The sequence below is a fragment of the Idiotropiscis lumnitzeri genome, chromosome 3 (assembly GCF_059441095.1).
Source record: "Idiotropiscis lumnitzeri isolate Australia: NSW breed Sydney's pygmy pipehorse chromosome 3, RoL_Ilum_1.0, whole genome shotgun sequence".
NCBI lineage: Eukaryota > Metazoa > Chordata > Actinopteri > Syngnathiformes > Syngnathidae > Idiotropiscis > Idiotropiscis lumnitzeri.
In genome coordinates, this window is record NC_142393.1 from 19,211,310 (window position 1) to 19,234,763 (window position 23,454).

General features: G+C 40.7%; 3 protein-coding genes across 4 annotated transcripts; 2 read left to right on the plus strand and 1 right to left on the minus strand.

Annotated features, from left to right (window-relative positions):
• The first annotated feature begins 70 nt into the window (after positions 1-70).
• On the plus strand, positions 71-8,817 carry pigt (phosphatidylinositol glycan anchor biosynthesis, class T). The gene is made up of 11 exons (XM_088290675.1): positions 71-366; positions 2,452-2,629; positions 2,743-2,870; positions 3,916-4,016; positions 4,166-4,340; positions 4,431-4,528; positions 4,610-4,766; positions 4,863-5,069; positions 6,917-7,082; positions 7,209-7,292; positions 7,373-8,817. The coding sequence occupies exons 1-11, from the start codon at positions 105-107 to the stop codon at positions 7,620-7,622; spliced, it is 1,806 nt and encodes a 601-aa protein (XP_088146801.1). The 5' UTR covers positions 71-104; the 3' UTR covers positions 7,623-8,817.
• A 692-nt stretch (positions 8,818-9,509) lies between these two features.
• Positions 9,510-10,586, minus strand: wfdc2 (WAP four-disulfide core domain 2). Its single transcript, XM_088290678.1, has 4 exons — positions 10,419-10,586; positions 10,161-10,304; positions 9,932-10,069; positions 9,510-9,843 (listed from the first exon to the last, which is right to left on the minus strand). The coding sequence occupies exons 1-4, from the start codon at positions 10,513-10,515 to the stop codon at positions 9,710-9,712; spliced, it is 513 nt and encodes a 170-aa protein (XP_088146804.1). The 5' UTR covers positions 10,516-10,586; the 3' UTR covers positions 9,510-9,709.
• Positions 10,587-11,171: 585 nt separating this feature from the next.
• Positions 11,172-14,464, plus strand: LOC148340238 (uncharacterized). 2 transcript variants are annotated; one of them, XM_088290676.1, is made up of 2 exons: positions 11,172-11,538; positions 12,457-14,464. In XM_088290676.1, exons 1-2 carry the CDS (start codon positions 11,416-11,418, stop codon positions 13,549-13,551), a joined length of 1,218 nt encoding a protein of 405 aa, XP_088146802.1. In that variant the 5' UTR covers positions 11,172-11,415; the 3' UTR covers positions 13,552-14,464. The 2 variants fall into 2 exon arrangements, with proteins under 2 accessions (XP_088146802.1, XP_088146803.1); XM_088290677.1 differs by lacking the exon at positions 11,172-11,538 and adding an exon at positions 11,593-11,784.
• The last annotated feature ends 8,990 nt before the right edge of the window (positions 14,465-23,454 follow it).

A 23,454-nucleotide genomic window follows, 5' to 3' on the forward strand; every position in this document is an offset into this window, starting at 1 on the left:
TTTTGGTCACGTGACTCGATCTCGCGGGTCCATTGGTTGGTTTGACCAATGACGTAAGACGGAAGCCAAACATCGTCCCTCCTCCCCGGCAGTAGTACAGAAAAATGGCTCTTCACAGGTACCCTAACATGGTTTCCCTGTCAGTTCTTATTATTTTGTCGCTAATTGTCGTCGCACTCGGTCATGACTCAACATTGAACAATGGCCATCCGACCGCGGGACACAAAAACGCCCGAGGGGACGGGAAGATGGAGAAAGATGATTTTCAAGAAGAGCTGGTCATCAGGCCGCTCCAGTCGGGGGATATTTACGCTAGCTTTCAGTTCCGCACCTTGTGGGAAGCTGATTTCTTTGGAGGAAACAAAGGTAAACTTCCAGTTTGCAACAAAGTTAAAAGCCATGTGCTGTCTTTTTCAAAGCCAATCTCGAAGTGTCTCATTGCAACTTCGCTTCAAAGTAAACAGGGTCAAGAATAACTGCAGAATGAGTGTTTATATCAGTGTTTCTCCAATCGCTGCTTTTGCAACATGTCTAGATTCTGTATTTCTACAGTGATTGCTTTCCAGTGTAATAAACCGTCTCGGGGTTTACTAAATCGCGCCCGACAGACAATGGTTCGCTGCCACCACTTTTAGCTGGTCAAGTCCGGAGTCAGAGACTGCTACCACATCACACTACCAGGCCGCCAAGAGAATCAACAATATACTCTTTATTAAGCATTTAATCCAAAACTCAAACACGTTACCCAACTGAAACACACAAGAACATTAACTAACAAGACCAAAGTCAAATACAAATATAAAACTGTTGTCCACATAACTGGCACGATGGCCAAGACCCACTCCTCAGGGTCAAGGCTTAGGTCGCAGGCCCTTCCCGGCTCCGGACTGGAGACCCCGGGGGAAGTCGCCGAGATTCTGAGATTCTCTTTGGCGTGAAAAAACAACCTACACTGGAACGTTTGGAATGACAGCCTGCTATGCTTTGCCGATTTTTCACTTTAAGTTTTATTTTACCATCTTTTTTGTTATTTAATGGTTATTATTTATCATCTGGACCCATTTATGACTGTTTTCAGCATTTCTGGCCATGACCTTCATTAAAGGAGAATATTGGTCCTTGGTGCTTGCATTACCGCTGTTTGTATTGAGGGGCATGTCGGCACTTTTCTACCATGTTGTATATCGGAGCTGAGGATGAGGAGCCTTGTCAACATGGGCCCTGGAGATGATATTGAGAGGAGAGGTGTTTGGAAATGTAAATGGATCCAGTTGGAACTGGAGAATTAAACCTTTAACTTCATATATGTGTGTCGACGTTGCAGTTGGTTGTTTACTTTAATGCTTGGAGCATCCCTGAGTGACATCTCTGATCAGCTTGCAAAAGGGGCTTTGAATGTTTCTTTTTCATCTATAACCACTTCAAACAACAGGAATAGTGAAACGTTTTTGTTGTTTAATGTGTGTGCTCATTTTTTTATCTTGAGTCCTTTTAAGTGAATTGGCACAGTTGCAGCTGGTGTGAAAGCTCTGTGTTAATTTGGTCGAGTTTGTTGACAAAGTTAAAAAGCTGCCTTTCAGACAGGCTCGTACTATAGAAGCTGGACACAAAAGCACATTAATGCTTGGCAATTACGCTTTCTGGTTACTGAAACTTTCGGGTGCATGCTATTGCTTTGACCGTTTGAGTCTCCTGCACAATCATCCATCTTTGATCACAAACTACTGCAACGACACTGTCAAAAAACTAAGGTGGCGCTCACACAATCTGTAGTACACATTCGTAAAAAGCTTGTATTGCTCGAGTAAGAAAGCCTACTGTGGTTAGTTTTGTTCTCCATTGTTTGGCCTTTGGCACACAAAATAAAAGTTTAAAACACACACTACTTACTTAACAGCCTCACTCGACATGTGGAGTGATAATACGAAAAGACTTGACTACGCGATCAGGATTCTGGGTGTCGATCAGTGATCAGAAGGTTTGAAGAAAAATTGTAATTGTTCAGCAATTCGATCAGAAGATGGAAGTATATCTAAATAAATTGTAGCTTTGCTCTACAGTCCACCCCACCATAGCAAAAATGCATTGGAAAAAGAATTAAATTAGATATTAATAATTATAATTAGACAAGGACAAAATAGAGGTTTTTGCCAGATAACGTCATCAGATCAAGCGAGAAGTGGGGGTGTCATGTTTTGGGCTGGAATGGTGGGGAGAGAGCTGGTAGGACCCTTTTATGTCCCTGAGGGTTTGAAAATGACCTTTGCAAAGTATTTGTGGTTTCTGACTGACCAGTTTCTTGCATGGTACAAAAGAGAAGAATAACCGTACCTTGCGACAGACAAATATTTTTTTTCTTTTATTGAATGACATATTAATCAATCCATAGTGTTTCGATATGTTTTTTTTTTTTTTCAACACGCACCATTTATTCTTGCTTTTTCTCCGCAGTGTCCCATTACCGACTTTTTCCGAAGTCACTGGGACAAGTAATCTCGAAATTCTCCGTGCGTGAGCTGCACATCTCCTTCACGCAGGGGTACTGGAGGACCATGCAATGGGGACAGCCTTATCATCCGTCTCCCCCTGGAGCTGAGCTCTGGGTCTGGTTCCAGGACTCCGTAACAGAGTGAGTAGCCTTTTACATGACATGACATCACTCTGTTGTAATTATTAGCCTCTCTTAACACCCTCTTAGAGATGCATATTATAGTGGAGTCATTACTTTCTGGATTCTTTCAGTGTGGACAGCACATGGAGCGATTTGACCAATGTTTTGTCGGGGATCTTCTGCGCCTCATTGAACTTCATTGGCTCCATCAACAGCATTCAGCCCAGCGCCTCCTTCAAGCCACTGGGGATAGGCAACGGTAGCGTTTGACGCTGTTGAACACGTTCTGTTTGAATTATGTAGACGGTGATGGTGTTGGCTCCTCACATTTGTACATGCTGTAGTCCCGGCATCCCATTAAGCCATTTTCCAGCAGTCTTTGCAGTGAGGTAATCTGGGTTGTACTGTGCTACTTTTTAGCATCAGTGGAACAGGATTGTTGTGGTAAATGTTGACCATATTACTTTCAAAATGTATTCCTGGGTTCTGCTGTAAGTGCAGAGTTTCTGCCACTGATTTAGCAAGATTGTGGCAATGTCGCAAAGTACAGCCCATCAACAGTACCACAAAATATTCTACATATGTGTGCTGTTGGCGGCACGGTGGCCGACTGGTTAGCACGATGGCCTCACAGTGAGAGACAGCATCGGGCGTGGGTTCGATCCGGCTCCGGCCATCCTGTGTGGAGTTTGCATGTTCTCCCCGTGCTTGCGTGGGTTTCCTCCAGGTACTCCGGTTTCCTCCCACATTCCAAAAACATGCATGGCAGGCCGATTGAACACTCTAAATTGCCCCTAGGTATGAGTGTGAGCGCGGATGGTTGTTCGTCTCTGTGTGCCCTGCGATTGGCTGGCGACCAGTTCAGGGTGTCCCCCCGCCTACTGCCCGAAGATAGCTGGGATAGGCTCCAGCACCCCCCGCAACCCTAGTGAGGAGAAGCGGTACAGAAGATGAATGGATGGATGGGTGTGTGCTGTTGGTTTTTGAGTAACATTGTAAAAGGGTACATACTAATGTAAGTCCAGCAAAGCTTATTCTTGAATTAGTAATTCATTTACAAGATGTCAACCACAAGTGAGTGTAATAGATCTCAAAATTGAGTAAAAGTTTCTAGTGTTCCTTTGGCCCAACCTATTTTTTTTTTAGGCCGATGCCGATTCCAAGATACAGCAGACTAAAATTCTTCTAACCGATTAAGCCATATCAAGGTCTACCATTTGAACTGTACTGTGGTTGGCACTAATTTACAATGAATGCATCGATGAAAGTGGCTTGATGCTAAATGGGCTCTTTGTCGCCCTCAGTGACCGACCACCGCTTCCTACGCTACGCCACCCTTCCACGTGAAATTGTATGCACGGAAAATTTGACGCCCTGGAAGAAACTCCTCCCATGTGGATCCAAGGTGAGTCTTCATGAATACCTTTTAACACTGTACCACTTATCCGTCACCATTTGTCGTACATGATCTTGGGAATTGATTGTTTCTATTGATTGTTTCTAACAAACATCAGCAAAACATCTGTTTATTATATTGGCCTTTTGCTTCCACAGGCTGGCCTTGCTGTCCTGCTAAAGTCGGAGAAACTCTTCTACAGCAGTTTTCATTCCCAGGCAGTACACATCCGACCCGTGTGTGAGGATGCACAATGCACAACCACCTCGTGGGAGCTGAGACAGACGCTGAATGTGGTCTTCGATGTTCACATTTCCGGACAAAGCAAACCAGGTCGGAATCCCACCCAGCTTGTGCTTCACATTTGTCGGCGACTGAAGATGACATGTTTTAACATGCGGCTTCAACTGCTCTCTTTCACAGAGTGGTCTCTTTTCAAGATGTTCTCCCGTACCCTGACGGAGGCATGTCCGCTGGCTTCCTCCAGTAAAATCTATGTAGACGTTTCGGACCATGCTGAGGTTTGATTGGCGCACTAAAATCTGGTCAAACAGAAAGATCCTGTCTGCACACATTTTAGAGTAATATTAGTCATTTGACAGGGGGAGGATTTTGTGCTGAGCCCTGCTACTCCTCTGCTGAGCCATGCAGTGGTGCTAGGGGACAGACGGACCTTCTCTGTCTACGACCTGACCCAAAAAAGCACCTTTGGCGCAACGTCCTCTCTCAACCTTATGATTCGCTGGAAATCTAGCGATGGTGAGTCAGAAGACCAGCTGGAAAGACACTTGAACTGGTTTTCATTGTGAATTTCCTCACGTATGACTGCCTTGTCCTCTTTTGGTCCTCCTACAGCTCAAATGCTGCGCCCGTTGCTCCACGCAGAGCGCTATGTGGCGGGTTACAGGCTGCACACTGGAGAGATCCACACGCTGATGTACAACAACCACCCCTACAGGTCTTTTCCTGTGCTACTGCTGGACTCTGTGCCATGGTACCTTCGTCTCTACATACACACCCTCAACGTCACCAGCAAGGGGAAGAATAACACTCCCACTCCCAGTGAGTAAAGAGGAAATGAACCCTCTCACTCAGACTTGTAATATGTCTTAAAGCAAGTTAGGACTAGGGATGCATGCTAATTAGGAAAAAAATTATATCACTTTTATCATTCTGATCTGGCACAAAGCCGCGTTAAAATATCCTAATGTGTAACCACCTGAAGTCTCCTTGACTCTAAAAATAATATTCATTATAAATATTGAATTGAAACTTGTGGGAATTATTTTCACCAGAGCACGGTTAGATTCACTTCAATGACAACCATAGCTGAGGCTCCCTCTGCGGTTACCTCGCCCTACAGCTGTGGCACTGCCTCTGGGCCGGCCTGCTCCTGGTCCGGAGTGCTTTGCTGTACTTTTACTTTCATTGCTGGATACTATAATCACATGGATTTAATCGACATTGGATTACAGTACAAATTCATCAGTTCCAGCGACTTCTCACCGTATTTTCAACCAGACGAATAAGATGGCGCATGATTTGCGATGCCTCCGAATTGGTACCTGGTCTGGCAGGCGTTGTCGGTGGCGAAGGCAACGTAAATAAAAGCGTGGCAGCTGAGCCGAAATATATTATGAATAGTTTAAATGTTAACTGTCAGGATAGGTTCTTCAGAAAATGGGTGGATGGATAGCAAACGCTATGCCACAGCATAGTCTTCCACAGTGCGTGTCGCAATTCTTATAGCCACTGCGGATTGAAGTGCAGCTATGGCGATAGTATTTTTACTGAAACATTCCTTTAAATTGCGACAACAGGTATATTTGTAGTATACTTTATTTAAAAAAGAATTTAAAAAAAAAGGATCAGATATCTGTATTAGCCAAACAAAACAGGAACTTCGATTATCTTTATCGGTTGAAATGTTTTGTACCATACATAACAAGTTAGAACTTGGGCAAACTAACAACAGTATTTGATAACAAATGAATAGTTTATTCCAGAAATTAATCTACAGGTGTTTGTGATCTCTCCACCTCACATAAAGTATTGACTCGAGATGATGCCACAAATTCTCATAATTGTTGATATGATCACAAAATTACAATTAAAAGTAATTTAACCATAGGAATTACAAAATCCTAACAGTGCAACGCGTTTAAATTTGAATTTTAAAATACAAATTATGCTTTGACATTGTAAATTATAAATGGGACGCAACACCCAGCATTCCTTTTCCCACCTGCAAGATCACACAAAATGTACCTAAAGACCAAGATTACAGTGAAATAGTAATATAGTCGGGGCGATTCAAATGTTTATCTAATTATATTCTTTGTTAGTTATTCTCTTTTTAATGAGATGTTTTTCAATTTCGTGTTGAATTTTGAGGTGACAATATCCACTAGCTTCTAACGCAATGATTCAAGTTGGCTATTTCAAAGATTTAAAAGGAATTGTTCAACTCAGGCAATATTTCAAAGATTTAAAAGGAATTGTTCAACTCAGGCAATATTTCAAAGATTTAAAAGGAATTGTTCAACTCAGAAAATTTAAACATTCTTTTACTTGAGTCTCATGTTACTCAGTCATTTTTTCATGGTTAAACACTGAAGTACTTCTGTTGTCTTCAACAAATTGAAAATGAACATGTTTCCCATGAGTCCTGAAATTGTCCTGTTTGAAGAATCATGATTGATTATGCAAGTGTCTTGTATCCTATTTTATCCTTGTGTTGAACTTACTCCTTGTCAGGCTTCTTAACTCGCCACTGTCTTCCAACTGTCAAAGCAAAGTGCACATTTGGTGTCTTTTGCACCACTGCTGCGCGCAACAGAATTACGTTGTAAATGGCTGATTAATCAAGACAATGAATGCTAAACTTTCCGCTGTGCCCCTGCCGGCAGGTTATATCCAGTATGAGCCGTCCAAGGACCGCGTGAAGCCGCACATGCTGGAGATGCTGTTGCAACTTCCTCCCAACTCCGTCACTGAAGTCACCGTGCATTTTGAGAGAGCTATGCTCAAGTGGACCGAGTGCCCCCCTGACCCTAATCATGGCTTCTATGTCGGGTTTGTGTTTGATTAGTTGTTTTTTTTTCATTATTTTTTCATGACATCACATCTACTTTTTGACGTGTTGCGCATACTTTATACAGTAAGTATTTATAAAATCCCATTTCTCTCTTGGACTTGTAGGTCTTCAGTTGTCAGTTCTCTTGTACCAAGCATTGTTGCCATGGATACAAATGCCACACACGAATCCCCTCTTTTCAACAGTTTGTAAGTATTTTGTAGGATATAGACTCCACAAGGTCAGAAGGTTCTCTAATTTCATTATCGTTTGTCTTGTCTGCCTGCAGCTTCCCCAGTAAAGAAGAGTCCAGCTTTTTTGTGCGCCTCTACACAGAACCTCTGCTTGTCAACCTACCCACTCCTGACTTCAGCATGCCTTACAACGTCATCTGCCTGACTTGCACCGTAGTGGCTGTGGGTTATGGATCCCTCTTCAACCTGATGTCACGCAATTTCCAGATCGGGGAGCCCAGGCAGGGACTGGCCAAACGCATTGCCAACCAAATCCGGAAAATGCGTGGCGTGCCGCCACTTTGAAAAATGGCAGAGAAACAGTCCCGTTCTACTCTCTTCTTTTAGTTAAGACCACTGATGGATAAGCCCTATTCAGGGGAGAACTGATTGCATTTTCTTTTATTTATTTGGAATACATGTTTCCAGGATTGCGCATGGTCGCTTAAGGACATGTACAACTTGTATTGAATATGGATGGAGGACAGGAGCTTCTAGTTGTGAACTTTAAGGAAGCCGGGAAGCAGAATGTCTGAGCTCCTGACTGCCAAACAATGCTCACAACAGACCCTTTTTGCTGTTTTTGACACTTAAGTTTCCACAAACGCACACACATGCGCAAGTGCAGTGTTTCCCAAACTCTATTTAGCCACGGCACATATATGTAAAATTTACGGCACACCATCAGACAATATGATGCTTGTCCTAACAAAAATAACGATCATGTCTTCATCCACCCACAAATTGACTTATGTTTTTTAACATACAATCTAGAAGCATTCTATACTTTTTATTCTGTTGCATGAATGGAAACAAGTTGGTTCCCACGTTTATTGCACATTCTGCCATCTAGTGGAAGAGCATTATAAACGTTCAGCCTCTCGACACAAAGACAGACGTTTTCTTTATAAATATAGATTTTCTGACCCATTCAGTGAAATGCTGCAGTGGTTGGGAATCACTGCACTGGTGGATTTATTGAGCAGTCGGTCTGTATGTGTTTTACTGAGACACAACACAGCTAGTTTGCATGAGCAAAATGGCTCATGAATCATTTATTTGTATCATTTTGTTTGCTCTGCTGTTTATTACGCATTCTAGAAAATCAAGGCCTGAATTGTGACCGGCACCTGGGACTCGATACCCATCAAGTTGTCTTATTTTTGCACTGTATTTGGCAAGTCAAGCTTCATGCAAGGTACTGACTGAACTGTGACTGACCCTACGTGGAGCAATACTCTAACAGAAAGACTGCAGCAATCTTCTCAGGCCTGCAGCTAATCAGCTGTGTTTTTTTGAACGCATGAACAACATCCATTATCTGAGCTGCTTCACCTCACTTGTATGATTTATCAGTTTTTACACCAGATGCGCTTTCTGATGCAACCCGACCTTATTTGTTTTCTTTAACATTCAGGACTCCTCTTGCGACTACATCTTGGGCAGCATCAGTGAAATGTGAGCCTTCTTGCACATAAAATAAAAAGATTGTACACCTAAAGATTGTGTATATGTATTTAATTAAGTGGTAGCTGGATTTATAAAATAAGACCAAAATTTTCACTGCTGTCAGTTTAGCTAGTTTTTCTAAAGTTAATGTAACATTAAATGAAAAATAGAACATTTATGCTTTGTTGTCATTGGGCGGCTGTTATTTTCCCCTTACTCATCAGTTGAATGAATGCATCTTAGAGATTGAATTCACATATTGACTACACTTTGGAGGATTTTTTTGTCATCCATACATTATACAGAACACCCAAAATAACATTGCTCTGCCTGCATACTCGGCAAAATGCTTTTACTGTGATTAAATGACCATTGTAATTATGAGCTCAGGAAAAGGGGTCACATTCATAAACTGTCAGTGCTGGAACTGGATTACTTCTCTCTGACTGCACTCATTTATGTACGGTACAGACAAACACTGAGTTCTCTGTATCCAAAGCTCACCCCAGCACATAAGGTCACCACGTGAAAGGGGGGTGCGTGGTAGATCAGCTGCAAATTGTGTCCTCCAGAAGCGTTTGAAGAGCAGGCTTTAGTATTCTTAATGAAAAGCATCTCTGACAGCTGTGTTGAAGATGCTATGAGATGTGCTGCTCCAACTTGTAAAGCGGATCTTTGCATGTTGAAAGCGGCATTCCTACAAGATGTTTTCAGTTCATATTTTGTAAACAATTATGCAACACGTTTCTAATTTCGAACACATTTATTCACTATTGTGCAAGTAACAGGAAATGATTTAAGCTAAAAGTCAAAATGCGGATCATCTGAATACTTGTATTCACTATGTGGACACCGCTAGAAAGGCGTCTGGTTATTTGAGGAACCTACCTCAATATATTTGGAAGAAAAACAAAAAAAATGTCATGAATTCGATTGATGTCTACTCAGCAGGGCTCACTGCAGGCGTGACCACAGGTTGTCCTGCAGCATTTCTGCTCCCCTGGACACTGGCCGTCATGGTAGCAGTACTCTGCACACATGGGAGTTCCTTGGGGCAACGCGCAACGGCCTGGTTTCACTGACACACAAAAAACACCAACTGCAGGGTTACACAACAAAAAGTATCCAACGGATCAATGCCGCCACGGGGTACAGAAAACTCCCACCTTTGTAAGGTGCAATGCACTCATGCCCGCATCCGTTGTGGCAGCATTTCTCCTCATCGGGGCAGTCACTGTCGTCAGAGCAAAACTCTGCACACATCCCAGTGCCCCAGTTTCGACGAGGACACACTCCTGGCTTAACTGAAAATCAGAACATCTTAAAATGAGCACATTTAAGGTGGAAGGGTGTGTCGCATAGGATACAAGCGTGATCGACGATTGTGGCTCATACTGAAAGAAGGAGGGACGCAGACAGCTCCACAGTCAAAGACGCAACACTTGTGGTTCTCTGGACAGTCTTGATCACACGCACACCCTTTAAGTGATGGCACCACTTGAAGAAGACGAGGACATTGACCAGCTTTCGGGAGGATCCCTGGAAAAAAAACAAAGAAGAAAACACTGAATCATGAGAGTGTCAACTTCAGAGTTGTTTTGTTGTTTGTTTTTAACTGAGTAAAAATGACTATGAGAATAATAACGATCTTACCTGTCAAATTATTTTTAGAATCTTGAGTAAAAACCGTATTAATTTGCAGAAATGCACCGAGTGCTAAAACGAATGCACAAACTGCATACTTATCCATACTTGCACACAAGAATGCACTCCTCCTGTTGGGACAAACACGATTTGCAGACGGGTAGTCCTGGAAAAGGATGCCGGGTCCTTGTGCCTGTCTGATACTTTAACATTTTATTATTTCCTTGAGCTCTTTTTCATACACACGAAACAAATAATTTTCAATGTCGCGTGGTTTGTCCCATAAACATTCAGACGTTGCGATACGTCAGCGCCCGAGTGGATGTGGGAATAAGGGATAAAGGTGTGTACTTGTGTTTAGGATTGCAAGGAGCTAATAATGTAATCGGTGTTTTTGTAACAATAATATTTAAATCCATATCTTGATTAATCCTATCTTATTTGGTGATTTGTGTATATTTGGTAAAGAAAAAAAATTTGTTTACTATTCGTTCATAGTACTAGTCATAAAGTGAAATTTTTTTTTTAAATGTGATGTTATCATTGCCGCATACAACCGAAAGTCTTTAGTCTTAATCCCATTAAATCTCACCAATTGACTGCTAAACAGTCAAAACGTCTCGTCATCCGCGAACGCACCGTCTTTACACATCCATAATGGCAACCACATTGACGTACAATTCAGAGTCCAAAGAAGTTATTGTTCAGTTTACGGGGCGGGTCGTGGAGTTCTACGTCAATGCCGCACATGTCACGTGTCCAAATAGGGAACTTCTTTTTCGTCCACGGAAGTAGATATAAATTTTTAACCTTTATTATTACAAAACCTTCGATGGGACATAAACATTAATGTTTGTGAAGTAATCCACAGAAAGTCCAGTCGAGGGAAAAACGCAAAAACTAATTAAAACATTTAAGGAAGTAGAAACATTTACTTGAGGTGGCGGTAATGTGCACGAATGCGAGTTGCCAAGCACTATTCAAGGAAGAAGAAACACAATGACAAATGATGGAGAAAGAGTGTGTGAAAACATTGCTCCTGACTTTGCGATCTTTTATTGGAACCCGTCATCGACTTCTTCAACTTCTAAGGCATATGCATCAACAGAGATTACGTAACAGGAAGAAGGTAACTTTTTAAAAGTGATGTTATGCCTGACACTGTGACCTATTTTCTCGTTCTCTCGTGAAACGACCCTCAGGCTCGAGTCTTAATTGCTTCATCGTGAATTCTTTCAGTCCACAGCTGGTTAACGTGTGCTTTCGATTGATGCATGTGGTTGGAGCTGTGCCACTCTTTCCAGATTGGAAGGGCATTAAGCTTTGTCTGACCTTTTTCTCAATGCCTTTTTTGTCAAGCTTTCAAGAAAAGCAGGTAGTAAACCATCATGTCACTTAATTTGTCCAACTCAACCATTTATGACATGCACCACCACAGTATATTATTTGTCATCTCATACATTTTGCTGTATTTACCTAAAAAAAAAAACACGCGTTTCGACGATATTGCTGAATAAATCCGTTGCAATTACATTTTATTTGAATCCAAATTAAATTTTAGTTTGACTGTTTATGAATCAATGCTTGTGTTGTAGTTTTAGCTCATAAATTTAAGATAGCTGTTTTAGCTGCTATACAAGTTAGTTAAGAAAACGTTTCTAAAGGTTTAACTAACGGTTCTGTGTTTGCTGAGACATTGCCCTAAAATCATAATTGCTACTTTAAATGCATGCAAGTGTTTTAACAAGAAAGTTTTATCAACAAAATAACACCAAAAAAGATTATTTAAAACCTGTTTTGTTTTATAATGTATGTCTTTGATATGTAAATTGGTCATCAAGAGGGAGTTAAAATGAGGTGCTCTAAGTATTTTAAATGGTATTCAGGAATCATTTGTCTTGGCACAACTAGAATTTACAAAACAAATATTTCCAAGTGTATGTTTTTATATTTTGTCCATAGGTGATATTAAATTGTATGGGATGGGTGGGAGGAGACCCAGCTACTGGATTAATACCCTGTTTGTATGCCTGCCCTGAATCATCAGGTGCTGTTGTGGCTCATGTCGAGGCGAACGGCACCTTCCGTGTGGATGCGTCCGCGTTCTCGGCACTGGTGGGACCACGTCGTTCCGGATTTCAGCCCTTCGCAGTTCCAGCAGAATTTCCATTTATCCAGGAAGTCCTTTGAGTACATCTGCTGTCGGGTGAGCCGTGCTATGAGGAGAAGGGACACAAACTTCCGTCTTTCTATCCCTTTTGAAAAGAGGATTGCAATTGCCGTTTGGAAGCTTGCCAACGGTGGTGGCTACAAGACCATTAGCCGTCTCTTTGGCGTGGGCCTGAGCACCGTGTACTTATGTGTGCGAGACTTCTGCTTCGCAGTCATTAAACTACTGCTTCCCATCCACATCAGATGCCCCGATGCTCACAAGTTGGTGGAGATGTCCAAATTGTTTCATCACACTTGGGGAGCACCACATTGTGTGGGTGTACTTGGTGTTTGCCACATTTTAATAGCGACTCCAAATGAGAACCCCCAACACTACAGAAACCAGCAAGGCGAGCACTCTGTCATTCTTCAAGCGGTTGTGGATGGAAAAGGACACTTTTGGGACATATGTGTTGATTCTCCGGGTAGTGCGTGTGACGCCGCAGTGCTACAGCAGTCAGCGTTGTGGACGCTCCTATGTGATGGGCGGTTGTTAGGTCAGAACAAAATCAACATCAATGGCTGTGATGTTGGCCATTACCTCATTGGTGACCCATCTTACCCCATCGAGGAGTGGCTCATAACACCCTTTTGGGACACGAAACGCTTGACTCCGGAGCAAGTCGCCTACAACTCACGACTGAACTGTGCAAGGTCTGTTTTAGAAGCAACCTTCAGGAGATTGAAAGGTCGATGGAAATGTCTCACGAAGAAACTGGACTGCAAAGTGGAGCTTGCCAGGAAAATGGCTCTCGTCTGCTGCGTGCTGCATAACATTTGTGAGGAACACGGTGAAGAGTTCCAGGAGGCACAGCCTGAAAGTCTCGTGAACATTCCGCCACTGAGTCAGACTTCAACTGAGGATTGTATCGCACAAGGGCCTGGTGTTAGAACTGCATTGCTGCACTACTTCAGCAGGCACAATCACTGAAAGTCATCCAACCAAAGCATCACAGGGTACGCAGACGGAGGTAACGGTAATGACGATCAAAAAACATTACTTCTCGCCCACTTCTGCTGAACACTTCATTGTGACCTACAAAGACCATAATGCATGACAATAAAATGACTGGCTAAGCTTACAGGATTTCTTTGTCACTGCTGTTCCTGTTACTATGTGCAAAAATGCAATATAGTGCTTTTTCTTTTTCAATATCACAAGCTTGTTTCCTTTTTTGTAAAGACACATTCCAATTCTTTTATATATTGCCTACCTCCCAACAATATCGTGATAATTATCATATCATTAAATCCGTATTGTGATAATACCAGCAGAAGTTTTGATGTTAAATCACTGCAGACTCAAAAAATGTAGTGATATTCAGCTTTCATGTGAAATTTCTGGATGAACCTGAAATGCACTCTAGCCTTTAGAACTGTACTTCATTCGTCTCTAAACTTTGAAGGCATGTGACAAACTGTTCTATGTTTCAGTTCTTTTTGCACAACTTGCATTTTCTCTAACAAACAACTGAAGTTTGCCATTGTATGATGCTTATATAAAATATATACTTTGAAGGCACATCATCCTAAAAAGGTCATCTAACTGTGTGTAACATGTCATTGCCCACAACCTCAAACTATAATTTTAACATATTGTGAAATAATGTCTTTTGTAGTGTCACATTTATTTCATCATCTGTCAGCCGCATGTCCGCAGAAATGTTTTAATGTCACTGGTCCCTTGATGTACTTCACCAAAATGGTGTTTGTAGTGCCTGTTCCAAAGTTGATCACACATCCTGGTTTCCCCATCTTGTTTTGTCATTTTAACGTTATGATTGAGGACTCATTCAATTCACTGTAATTCCACAATTTTTTAATAAACTCATTTTAAAAGCCGAGTGTTAGAAATCATAATTGCTGACAATGACAACATAACCTCAACGTTCTGCAAGTGGTTGTCGTTTCCAGAGCTGCACACTTGTATTGCGTTATAGTGAGGGATGCGTTGAATATTTTAGACGACTTGTTTAGATACATGACATGCAAATTATTACGAACAGTACGATGCAATGCAGGTGTACACAACTTCAAACGCAATACAATGTCGATATTCAATATCACTTTTCGAGTTGGATCCCATTAGATTTGTTAAAGTGTACTTGATGAAGTAGCTTGTCAATGAGCATGTACAGCGAAAAGCAATTAATCATAAAAATCAATGAAATGTGTTGTGGACCTTCCCTCCAGCCACTTGCTACAGTTTTTGCCTCATTAGGGTCCAATTGAGCTGAAGTCGAACCCAGATGATTTTGGGCAACAGGAAGGGCATGACACTTGTTTCCATAGCGGGGCAAAACAACTTTTCACACTCACAATCATTTAAGGTTTTTGGAATGTGGGAAGAAACCAGAGAACCCAGCAAACGTGCCACAGGACGTACGTGTTGATAACCACATGGATACCACTCTTTAGAGCATATGTCAAAGTCAAGGCCCGCGGGCCAGGTCCGGCCCGAGAAAGGAATTTATTTGGCCCTCGGGATGATATTAATTTATTATTAGAACCGGCCCGCAGGACGCTGGTATTTCAGATGCGCCGATACTACATTTCCCATAATGCAACGGTGGCGTGCAGAGCGGGAGACGGGAGCATGGTGCGCAAGGCCGCCTCATTTCATTATTCATCAGCAGTGATTGTAACAGCAAGTGTTACCTTTCAGATACCCATCAAAAATGGCGAAACGAAAGGTGGACACAGAAGAGTTAAAAACTCAGTTAAAGTTGAAAAGTTTAAGTTAAATATTTGTTTTCATTGCACATGTGCCTTTTCTTTGAAGAATGTGTTGTTTTTCTCTTATTAGCAGATGTTTTGTTTTCTTTCAATCCAATTGTTTTAAAAATATTTCATTTGAGTGACTGATAAAAAGTAAATTTAGCCTACTTGTGACTTTTCATTTCCCTGAGAAAATAGACTGATGGTGCTTTGAATAATACCGCTTCCTTCATTTAATGTGCATGATGTAAGGATTTGATAAAGTTTGTCTTTGGTGCCTGTTGAAAATTAAAAATTATTGACAGAGCCATAAAAAATATTGTTTTATTTGTCTGCTCCAATTATATAGTATTATATATGTTAGGTTTTCAGTACGTTCAATTCGGTTCTCTCCATTATGTGTGATAATTATTAAAAAAAATTTCAATGAACATTCAATCAGTCCGGCCCTCGGCTTCTTGGCAATTTTTTAATTTGGCCCCCTGTCTATTTGCCTTTGACACCCCTGTAGAGGATTCCTGGTGGGATAGGGTATATCGTATTGGATGTCATTAGATAGTGAAAGTGTACCTAATGAAGTGTCTGTTTAGTGAGTGTGTACTGTGTTGTCTTTGGAAAAGTGTATATTCCCACCACTAACCGACAGAGAGCGCTGTTGTATCAATACATGATCCCGACTTAATACAGAAAAGGTCTGACTCAAAACCAAAGCGGGCTGCTTCACCGTAGCAGCACAAACGAAAATTTTAACAGCACAAACGCAGCACAAACGAAACAAACTATTTCCCCCTATTTTTGCAAGAAATGGGGGGCCAACTTCACGCAGGTGGCTGCTTCTACTTGCAGTATTTCGATACGTTTTCCAATCCTTTTCATATCAGTCTTATGAGAAAAGCAAATAAGTTATATTTTAAAGTAACCCGAATAGGCTTCCAATGGTCTGTATCTGATAACTACAGTGATGTGTTTTCCCGAAACACGTCTGCATAATCTTCCATGTTTTATTGCATTGTAACTATGCAAATCTATTCGGGCCGGATTTGATTTGATTGACAGGTACTCCCAAACCATCAAACAGGCTCAGTCTATGAGGTTATTATACTCAGTGCAGTGAGCAGACGAGTAATTTTACCCCCATGGGAGTTAAGGCCATGCAATTTGGATGTCCAACTGCATTTCTTATTGCAAGCTCAGGAGCCACTCTGGGCTCTTTTTTTATTTTTATTTATTTAACCTGATTATATTATTTATTGTTACATGTTTGACTTTTCTTAGGTGTCTTGTGTACAGTTCTATTGTTGTATCCTTATAATGATTGTAATAGTTTTGTGGTCTTTATATGTGGTTTTCTTTTGTGCACTCATCACACAGAACCTTTGGAATGTATCATTTGTGCTCCCGCCATACAACCTTTTCTTTTTCCCCCACATGCACCCCCCAACCCCTCCCTTCTCCCATGTCCTTGGGAATTCAATTATGGAAAAGTGTAGCTGGAAACCTTTCCTCTATGTATTCATGTAAGGAGGGTTGGCTCATGGGTGATATTGTATGTCCTTGAAATGATATAGAAGCTATCTGTTTCAGTGCTGGTTGTCAATGTTGCACATGGGAATGAAGTTGAGAATGGCAGTTTATACAGTAAGTGAAAATATTCAAGTTTTTAAATTATCCACCAGGATCTGAAACTTGCAGTTGATTGGAGGAGAGGAACGGAAAACACTTGCATAATGGATCATAGAAAGTACTGTACAGTGAGCACAAACAATGGCCGCCTGCTTTAAAAGGCTGCCTGCATTGTCTACTTTAACCAATACACCCAAACCGAGGGGGAAAAAACACCAGAGTTGCAATTACCGTTACTGTGACTATCACAGCGGAAATTGTCTGCACAGTACACATGGCCTCTGTCAATCTGAAGTCAGTGTCTTGAACAGTTTTTCTACCCACATACTGACAAAAAGTAACAACAATAATAATAAAAAAAATAAGGCTTTCCTTTTAATACTGGCCCTGATGTATTTTAAAAAATTAATTAATGGAACAGGCCTGGACAAAAAAAAAAGTTGGTATCCTTTATTTAATATTTTGCTGGACAACCTTTCGAGACAATCAGGCGATTTCTGCAACCCTCAGTGAGACTCGTACACCTGTCGACAGCTATTTTGGCCTACTCGTTTTGAGCAAACTGCTCCTGACAGCATGTGTCAGCTCCTTCCACAGATGTTCAATTGGATTTATTTTAGGAATCTTCTGAATAGTCCAATGTTTTGCTCTTAGCTGTTCTTGGGTGTGTTTTGGGTCATTATCCGTTTGGACCCCCAAACAAGTCTGAACTCCGACCTTTGACCTCAATGCCCCTCCTCTCGGGCTGCATGAGTCAATCATGTATTATATTGTGCATTAACCGGCCATTGACCTCTCCATGCTAAACCCAAATGCCAAATCATCTCCACCCTTAGCAATCGTACTGCTGATTTTGTTATCCAGTCTAGCTTCGGGCATCAAAAGTGTCTCAAATGACTTGTCTTATCTAAATCACCCAAATGGTGGCTGACAGCAAGATTGAAAATGAGAAATGAAAATCAGTATAGACAGAATTGCTTCATGTTCATTTTGTAACTTTTTATTTAAAAAAAAAAGGCTCCTTCTGGCCTGACATTTTTAATCTCTCCATTTGCCACTTAAACATTTTCACCGTTATGACCAATAAGCTTGACCGTTGCACCCGCCAATGTCTACTCATCTCACTAATATGAAGAGTAATGGTAATCGTGCGATAATGTTTTCAAAATCAAGATAATGCTAATGCTTCTAATGATGAAGCATGCGCTGAAATCGCTCCCCGTCATCCAATTGTCTCCATTGGTGGCGAGGCTGGCCTTGTCGCCCCGTGGGAGATCCGTGATGTATTCAGCCAGCCAGGCCTTGGGAGGAAAATGAAAACAAATGTGGTGTAATAAAAGAGAGAAGATGAAGTGATTCTGTGATGATGCTCTCCACCGGCGTTATAAATCAGAAAATAGAAGTGGAGCAGGTCATATATGCGACAACCCTCACGGGATATGCACAGATAAATAGGAATACGGTATGCATGCACACATTTGCTGTGCTTTGTCAAGACAGCTCCCATATTAATTGCAAAGATTATTCACCTTGGCGTTTGTGATTGACGTGGGTGTATACGTTATACTGCTTACACTTGAGTCTTTACCATCTGCCGAAGGGTGAGAGGTGCGAGAGGTGGGGGGAGACAATCATAGAGCTGGCCTATGGAAAATGACAACCCTATTCTCTCCTTCACCTTTTTAAAAAACATTTTTTTTTTTTTACCGCATGAACGGATGGCATTGCAGGGGTGTGGCTTCTTCCTCCTATTAGAAATATTATTTGACATAACTGCAGTAGCACAATGGTCTTTTCCTTTTAATCTTTGTTACTCATAGCTGTGCAAGCTTGTTGATGGAACGAAAATGATCATTATAAATTAATTATTCACAATTTTAAGAAGTCCGATTGAATACTTTTAAGTGATCAAGACATTTACCTGATTTTCATTCAGTTAGTAAGGATGGCAAAAACCTCAATCAAGTAGCAAGTGAAAGTGCCTGTAAAGAATCTCCTCTGAAAAATTGTACTGTTGCGATAATTCCTCAGTGGTAAAGTGGTATTTTTTGGGGGTGAATATTCTTAATTAAAATTCAGTCACACATTTTGACTGACCTCCAAAAGGCAGAACGCTCAGTTGCAATTACTGTACAGTAATGTCAATACAATAGAATCCTGAGGCTGTCATCTTGCTGTTCACCTGTAGGAGTCGCTGTGGGGCCAATGTAAGGCTTTACACCAACTGGAGAGAAGGAAATACAGGTAATAAAATATATACAGTGCTTAATATATTTATCCATCCACACATGATTTTGCGTCAGAGATCAGCCAAGCCCCATGAACTGCTTTACTGCGGATGCATTAATTTTTTTGTGAGCTCTCAAACTTTTAGCAATTTGAAAAACGAGTGAGACATTTCAAAGTAAATTCACTCAGTTTTGTACTCAAAGCTGAGATTCTGCGATGTCAGAAATGACTCATAATATAATTTATTCGCTTTAATAGTGTTCTGTAATACACATGAATAGCATCATATAGGCATTTTAATGAAGATATTACACCTTTTTTTTGCACAATAAAGTACAGAGTCCCTAAGGTGACATGGACGGTTAAAAAAAAAACAGCATTTCCTCACAATAATTGCCAGATAACGCATTTTTATCTGCTTTTTATGTTTACGTACATTCCAATCATCTTCCAGGAACACAAAAGCAATAAAGATTGAGCATTTGCCCCATGGGTGAGTTTAATTGAATTTTACTTTAAAATTGGCTTGAAATACAAAGAGAAAAAAAAAATCAGTTCTTTATATTAAACACGGTTTCAAAATAAGCAAAGGTCATGTGAAGCGATTGCTGAACAAAAGAAACATCTCTTGGCCGCAAAAAAAGCGTTCCAAGTCCTCCTTGATTCTTGTCGTCTTTATTGACAATGTCGTCTCCCAAACAGCCGCGCATTAAAGGCTAGGGTTTTCAAATTGACCCGGAAGTGCATAAACATGCATTAAAAAATGCGTGTCACTTTGAGTGCTTGGTTAAAAAAAATTAAAAAAAAAAAAAGTAACAATAAGAGTGATGTTTTATCATCAAAAATAGGATTTTTGTGAAATAGTCTATACTGGTATCCTAACAAATACAGCCACGTTAAAAAAAAAAAAATGTAGCACTGTGTCTGACTGGTTGCCAATTATCATGGCCCCAATTTTGCACAGAAATTCAGATTTAAAAAAGAATAACTGGGACTGATTAAAAAGGGGGAAACAGCTGCTCCTCTTCATACTACGTTTAGATTTTAGAATCAATACCAAGTGATGAGTGATTTCTTCCCCCTGCTTTATTAGCATGAGCACCTCAAGCCTCCCTTGCCCTCTTTTTACACCTGTAAACTTTGAAGGAGGACTTCAGACTTTCCCTGCTTATTATCTAGACATAAAGAATAATAAACAGAAAATGCAATAAATAATTGATGCCTAATAAGTTGACAGAGAGCACAGCAGGGCTCTTTTTTTCTGGCCAGGCAGAGAGGAAGCCTCCTGAGTTGTTTATTTCCTCCTTTCCCTTCCTTTCTTTCTTTTCATGTCCTTCTCATTTTACGAGCCATGAGTCAACACAGCACACGTAAATGATATTTCGACACACAGCGCCATGAATAATGCATTTGAATTTACTTTTATGCCAGAGTTAGACCCCTCTCAGCAGCCGTTCTCTCCATCTACCTTCCCTCCTCATAGTCCCTTCCCCCTTTTATTCTTACCCCACCCTCCTCCTCTTCCTCTTCCTCCTCTCTTCACTATTCATCCTCATCAGAGCTCAACCTCATTTCTCTTTTCCATAACCCTCCCTTCCCTCTCTCGCTTTCTCCTCTTCGTCTCTCTGCTCCTCCATCATGGCAGAGAGGAAACAGTATACAGGATAAAACTCAAGCGTTCCAATATTTCTTATCAAGGCCCTGCTCAGGTGGCTGCTCCCTGACACGTCTTCAGGAATTGGTGCACATTACAGATGGACTTGATTTACAATAGATGAGAAGACTCGGATATTGTATATGTAAAAAAGTAGAAATGGGAAGAAAAGAATCATTGAATGATGCTGCTGCAGCTAACCGGTTTTATGTTTTCATGTACTATTTAAAAAAGGATTTCTACAACAGCGTGATAATGAAGCGGCATAAATGTGACACTGATGAAGACGACATTGAATTGATTCAGCGTCCGAATTTATCTCCCATAACATGATCTGCTCTCATAATGTCATCAGCAGCCACCAACAAAGTACAGTGGAACAGCTATGGTGTAATAACATGTTTATTCGCATATAGGAAATAATCGAAATTGAAATAATACTCTGGGGTTAAACTTTCATCATTTTAAAACCCATTTTTAACTCAACTTAATTTAAAGAGCACTTTAATAATAATAATCCAAATTTCCGTTTAATGAAAATGGAATAAAAGAGAGAAATAAAACAGAAAGTGAGTCGTAAGTGCTGTAAGCGACTGAAGACTCCCAGTGCCCGCAAGTGCAACCCTTAACTTTCACTGACTTATTTAAATGTACATGTTAAATGTACAATATTCTTAAACAGCGAAAACAAATTTAAAACAAAGAAAAAAAAACATATTAAAAAAATGCATTTTTTACACACTCAACCTTTGTAGTGTCATCAACAAAAATGCAGAGTAAGTTTACTTTTGCTTGGGAGGTGAATCTGACTTTGCAGTGTACTTGCTCGTTGACTTATAAGCATAATTTATTGAGCAGCCTCTATGATACTCATGTATTTATTCCTGTGAGCCATTTCGGATAGCCTGCTGCTGTTTAGGCCGAAAAAATATAGCAAAAGCCAAATTCTATCCTGTGAATGCTCACTGAGATCAAGTTTTACAGGATAGGCTGCAGTTTCACATGACACCATGCTTGGCAATAGATCCAACTGTCTTCATGTATGACTTTGAAGGCATATTTTCCTGAATATTTTTGAGTAATCAACTCTCGTTCCACTTTCCACATTGCCGTTGTTCAGCACTTGAAAGTAAACACAAAAGGAAAAGAGCTTGATGTCTTAATCATTAGCAGAAGCAAAGGTGATTCTATTTTCTGTGTGGATTGTATGTTTTTCAAAGTCTTTGCAAAGTTATGCAAATACTACTTTCCTAGGGGGATGGGTGTTGTGTGGGGGGCCAAAGCAGAACCATTTCATTTTGGAATCGGTCCAAAAACGTGGGGCAGATCCATATGTTTGGTTTACATCAAGTCCTGTGCGAAGGCTGTTTTGCTCCATGCCTTCCGAGCAGCTAACCTTGTGTGGTATCCGACTGCAGCGCTTGTGTCAAGTTTCAAATTGACTGTCAAAAGTGATTCTTTGAGGAGATTGGAGTGCTAAAGTGTGGTTTAGATTTAACCATCTTGTAAATAATGGCAGCATCCGTGATAATGATGATGATCATAGCGTACATTGATTTGCTGAACGTGTGAACTTTATAGCTTCATGTACCAAACTCACGATACCGTATTCTACAATTTCCGTTCTCTCGTCATACAGAAAATAAGCCATGCCATTCAATTATTTAAGACCAATTCATTTGGTCAGTACTTTCCTCTCAAATGATTTCTTCATGGTAATGTCACAAAACCTATTCACGTTACCAAAAAAAAATGCACATAGCTGCCACCTCAGACGAAATGTTTCTAAGATCGCATGGCTGTGCTTATTATTAGTTATTATTGTAATCCAGTTTTAAATTGCAAAATCATGCTGAGGGGTGACAATCAGGAAAGCAGGGCTGCATAATCGGCATCGTCCTCATCATCCACAGAGTAGTTGTTCATTCATAATTCACAGACTGAGCCCAACCCCCTTTCCATTACATCTAATGAAAGCCACTGACCTGAAAATGTTGCGCGAATGAGCTTGTTCAAATGCGACGTGAACATTGTTTGCGTCCGCCCTGTACATGTTACCAGAAAACACCTTGGGTCAATATTTATGCCACTGCTGCTCATTTTTAGGAGTATGAACCATGAAACTGCGTTTTTATTTATGCATGTTGTAAATTTAGCCTGGAGACATCAAGTTGTGTTTTTTCTCAGGTTCTAATTCCGAACAGTATGTTTCCATCGGGAAAGCTCTTCTTGCCCTTTTTTGACCCGCAAACACAATTCCGGGTGGTATTCAAAAAGTGCAAAGGCACACAATATTCTGTTACATTTATTTAGATATGTTATGTATGCGAATACATATCTGAATGCAGTGCACATTAATAGTACATATGTGTCCCTCTGGCTATGTTTTCCGAAGCTCAAGCTCTCAGACTGGAATTTCTTTTGCACTGTTAGTCCGCAATATCCCACAACGGCTCGTTCCTTTCCCCACAATGCACCGCACTAAAAATAAAAATGCACACATTAATAACAGTGTTAGTTATCAGATCAACTTTTGAGAAGATCTTTTTGGGAAAGTCAACTTTGATCATTTTATATAACCTGTTCTCCAGTCAAAGAAAGTTCAGTGCT

Bases quoted from the DNA above. Each gene is read 5' to 3' on its own strand.
- pigt (XM_088290675.1), top strand. From the start codon at position 105: ATGGCTCTTCACAGGTACCCTAACATGGTTTCCCTGTCAGTTCTTATT. The intron at 4,341-4,430 runs GTCGGAATCCCA...TCTCTTTCACAG, and splicing joins TTCCGGACAAAGCAAACCAG to AGTGGTCTCTTTTCAAGATG. The intron at 5,070-6,916 runs GTGAGTAAAGAG...CCCTGCCGGCAG, and splicing joins GAATAACACTCCCACTCCCA to GTTATATCCAGTATGAGCCG.
- wfdc2 (XM_088290678.1), bottom strand. From the start codon at position 10,515: ATGGATAAGTATGCAGTTTGTGCATTCGTTTTAGCACTCGGTGCATTT. The intron at 10,305-10,418 runs GTAAGATCGTTA...TTTTTTTTCCAG, and splicing joins TTCTAAAAATAATTTGACAG to GGATCCTCCCGAAAGCTGGT. The intron at 10,070-10,160 runs GTATGAGCCACA...TCTGATTTTCAG, and splicing joins CTGCGTCCCTCCTTCTTTCA to TTAAGCCAGGAGTGTGTCCT.
- LOC148340238 (XM_088290676.1), top strand. From the start codon at position 11,416: ATGATGGAGAAAGAGTGTGTGAAAACATTGCTCCTGACTTTGCGATCT. The intron at 11,539-12,456 runs GTAACTTTTTAA...CTGAATCATCAG, and splicing joins GATTACGTAACAGGAAGAAG to GTGCTGTTGTGGCTCATGTC.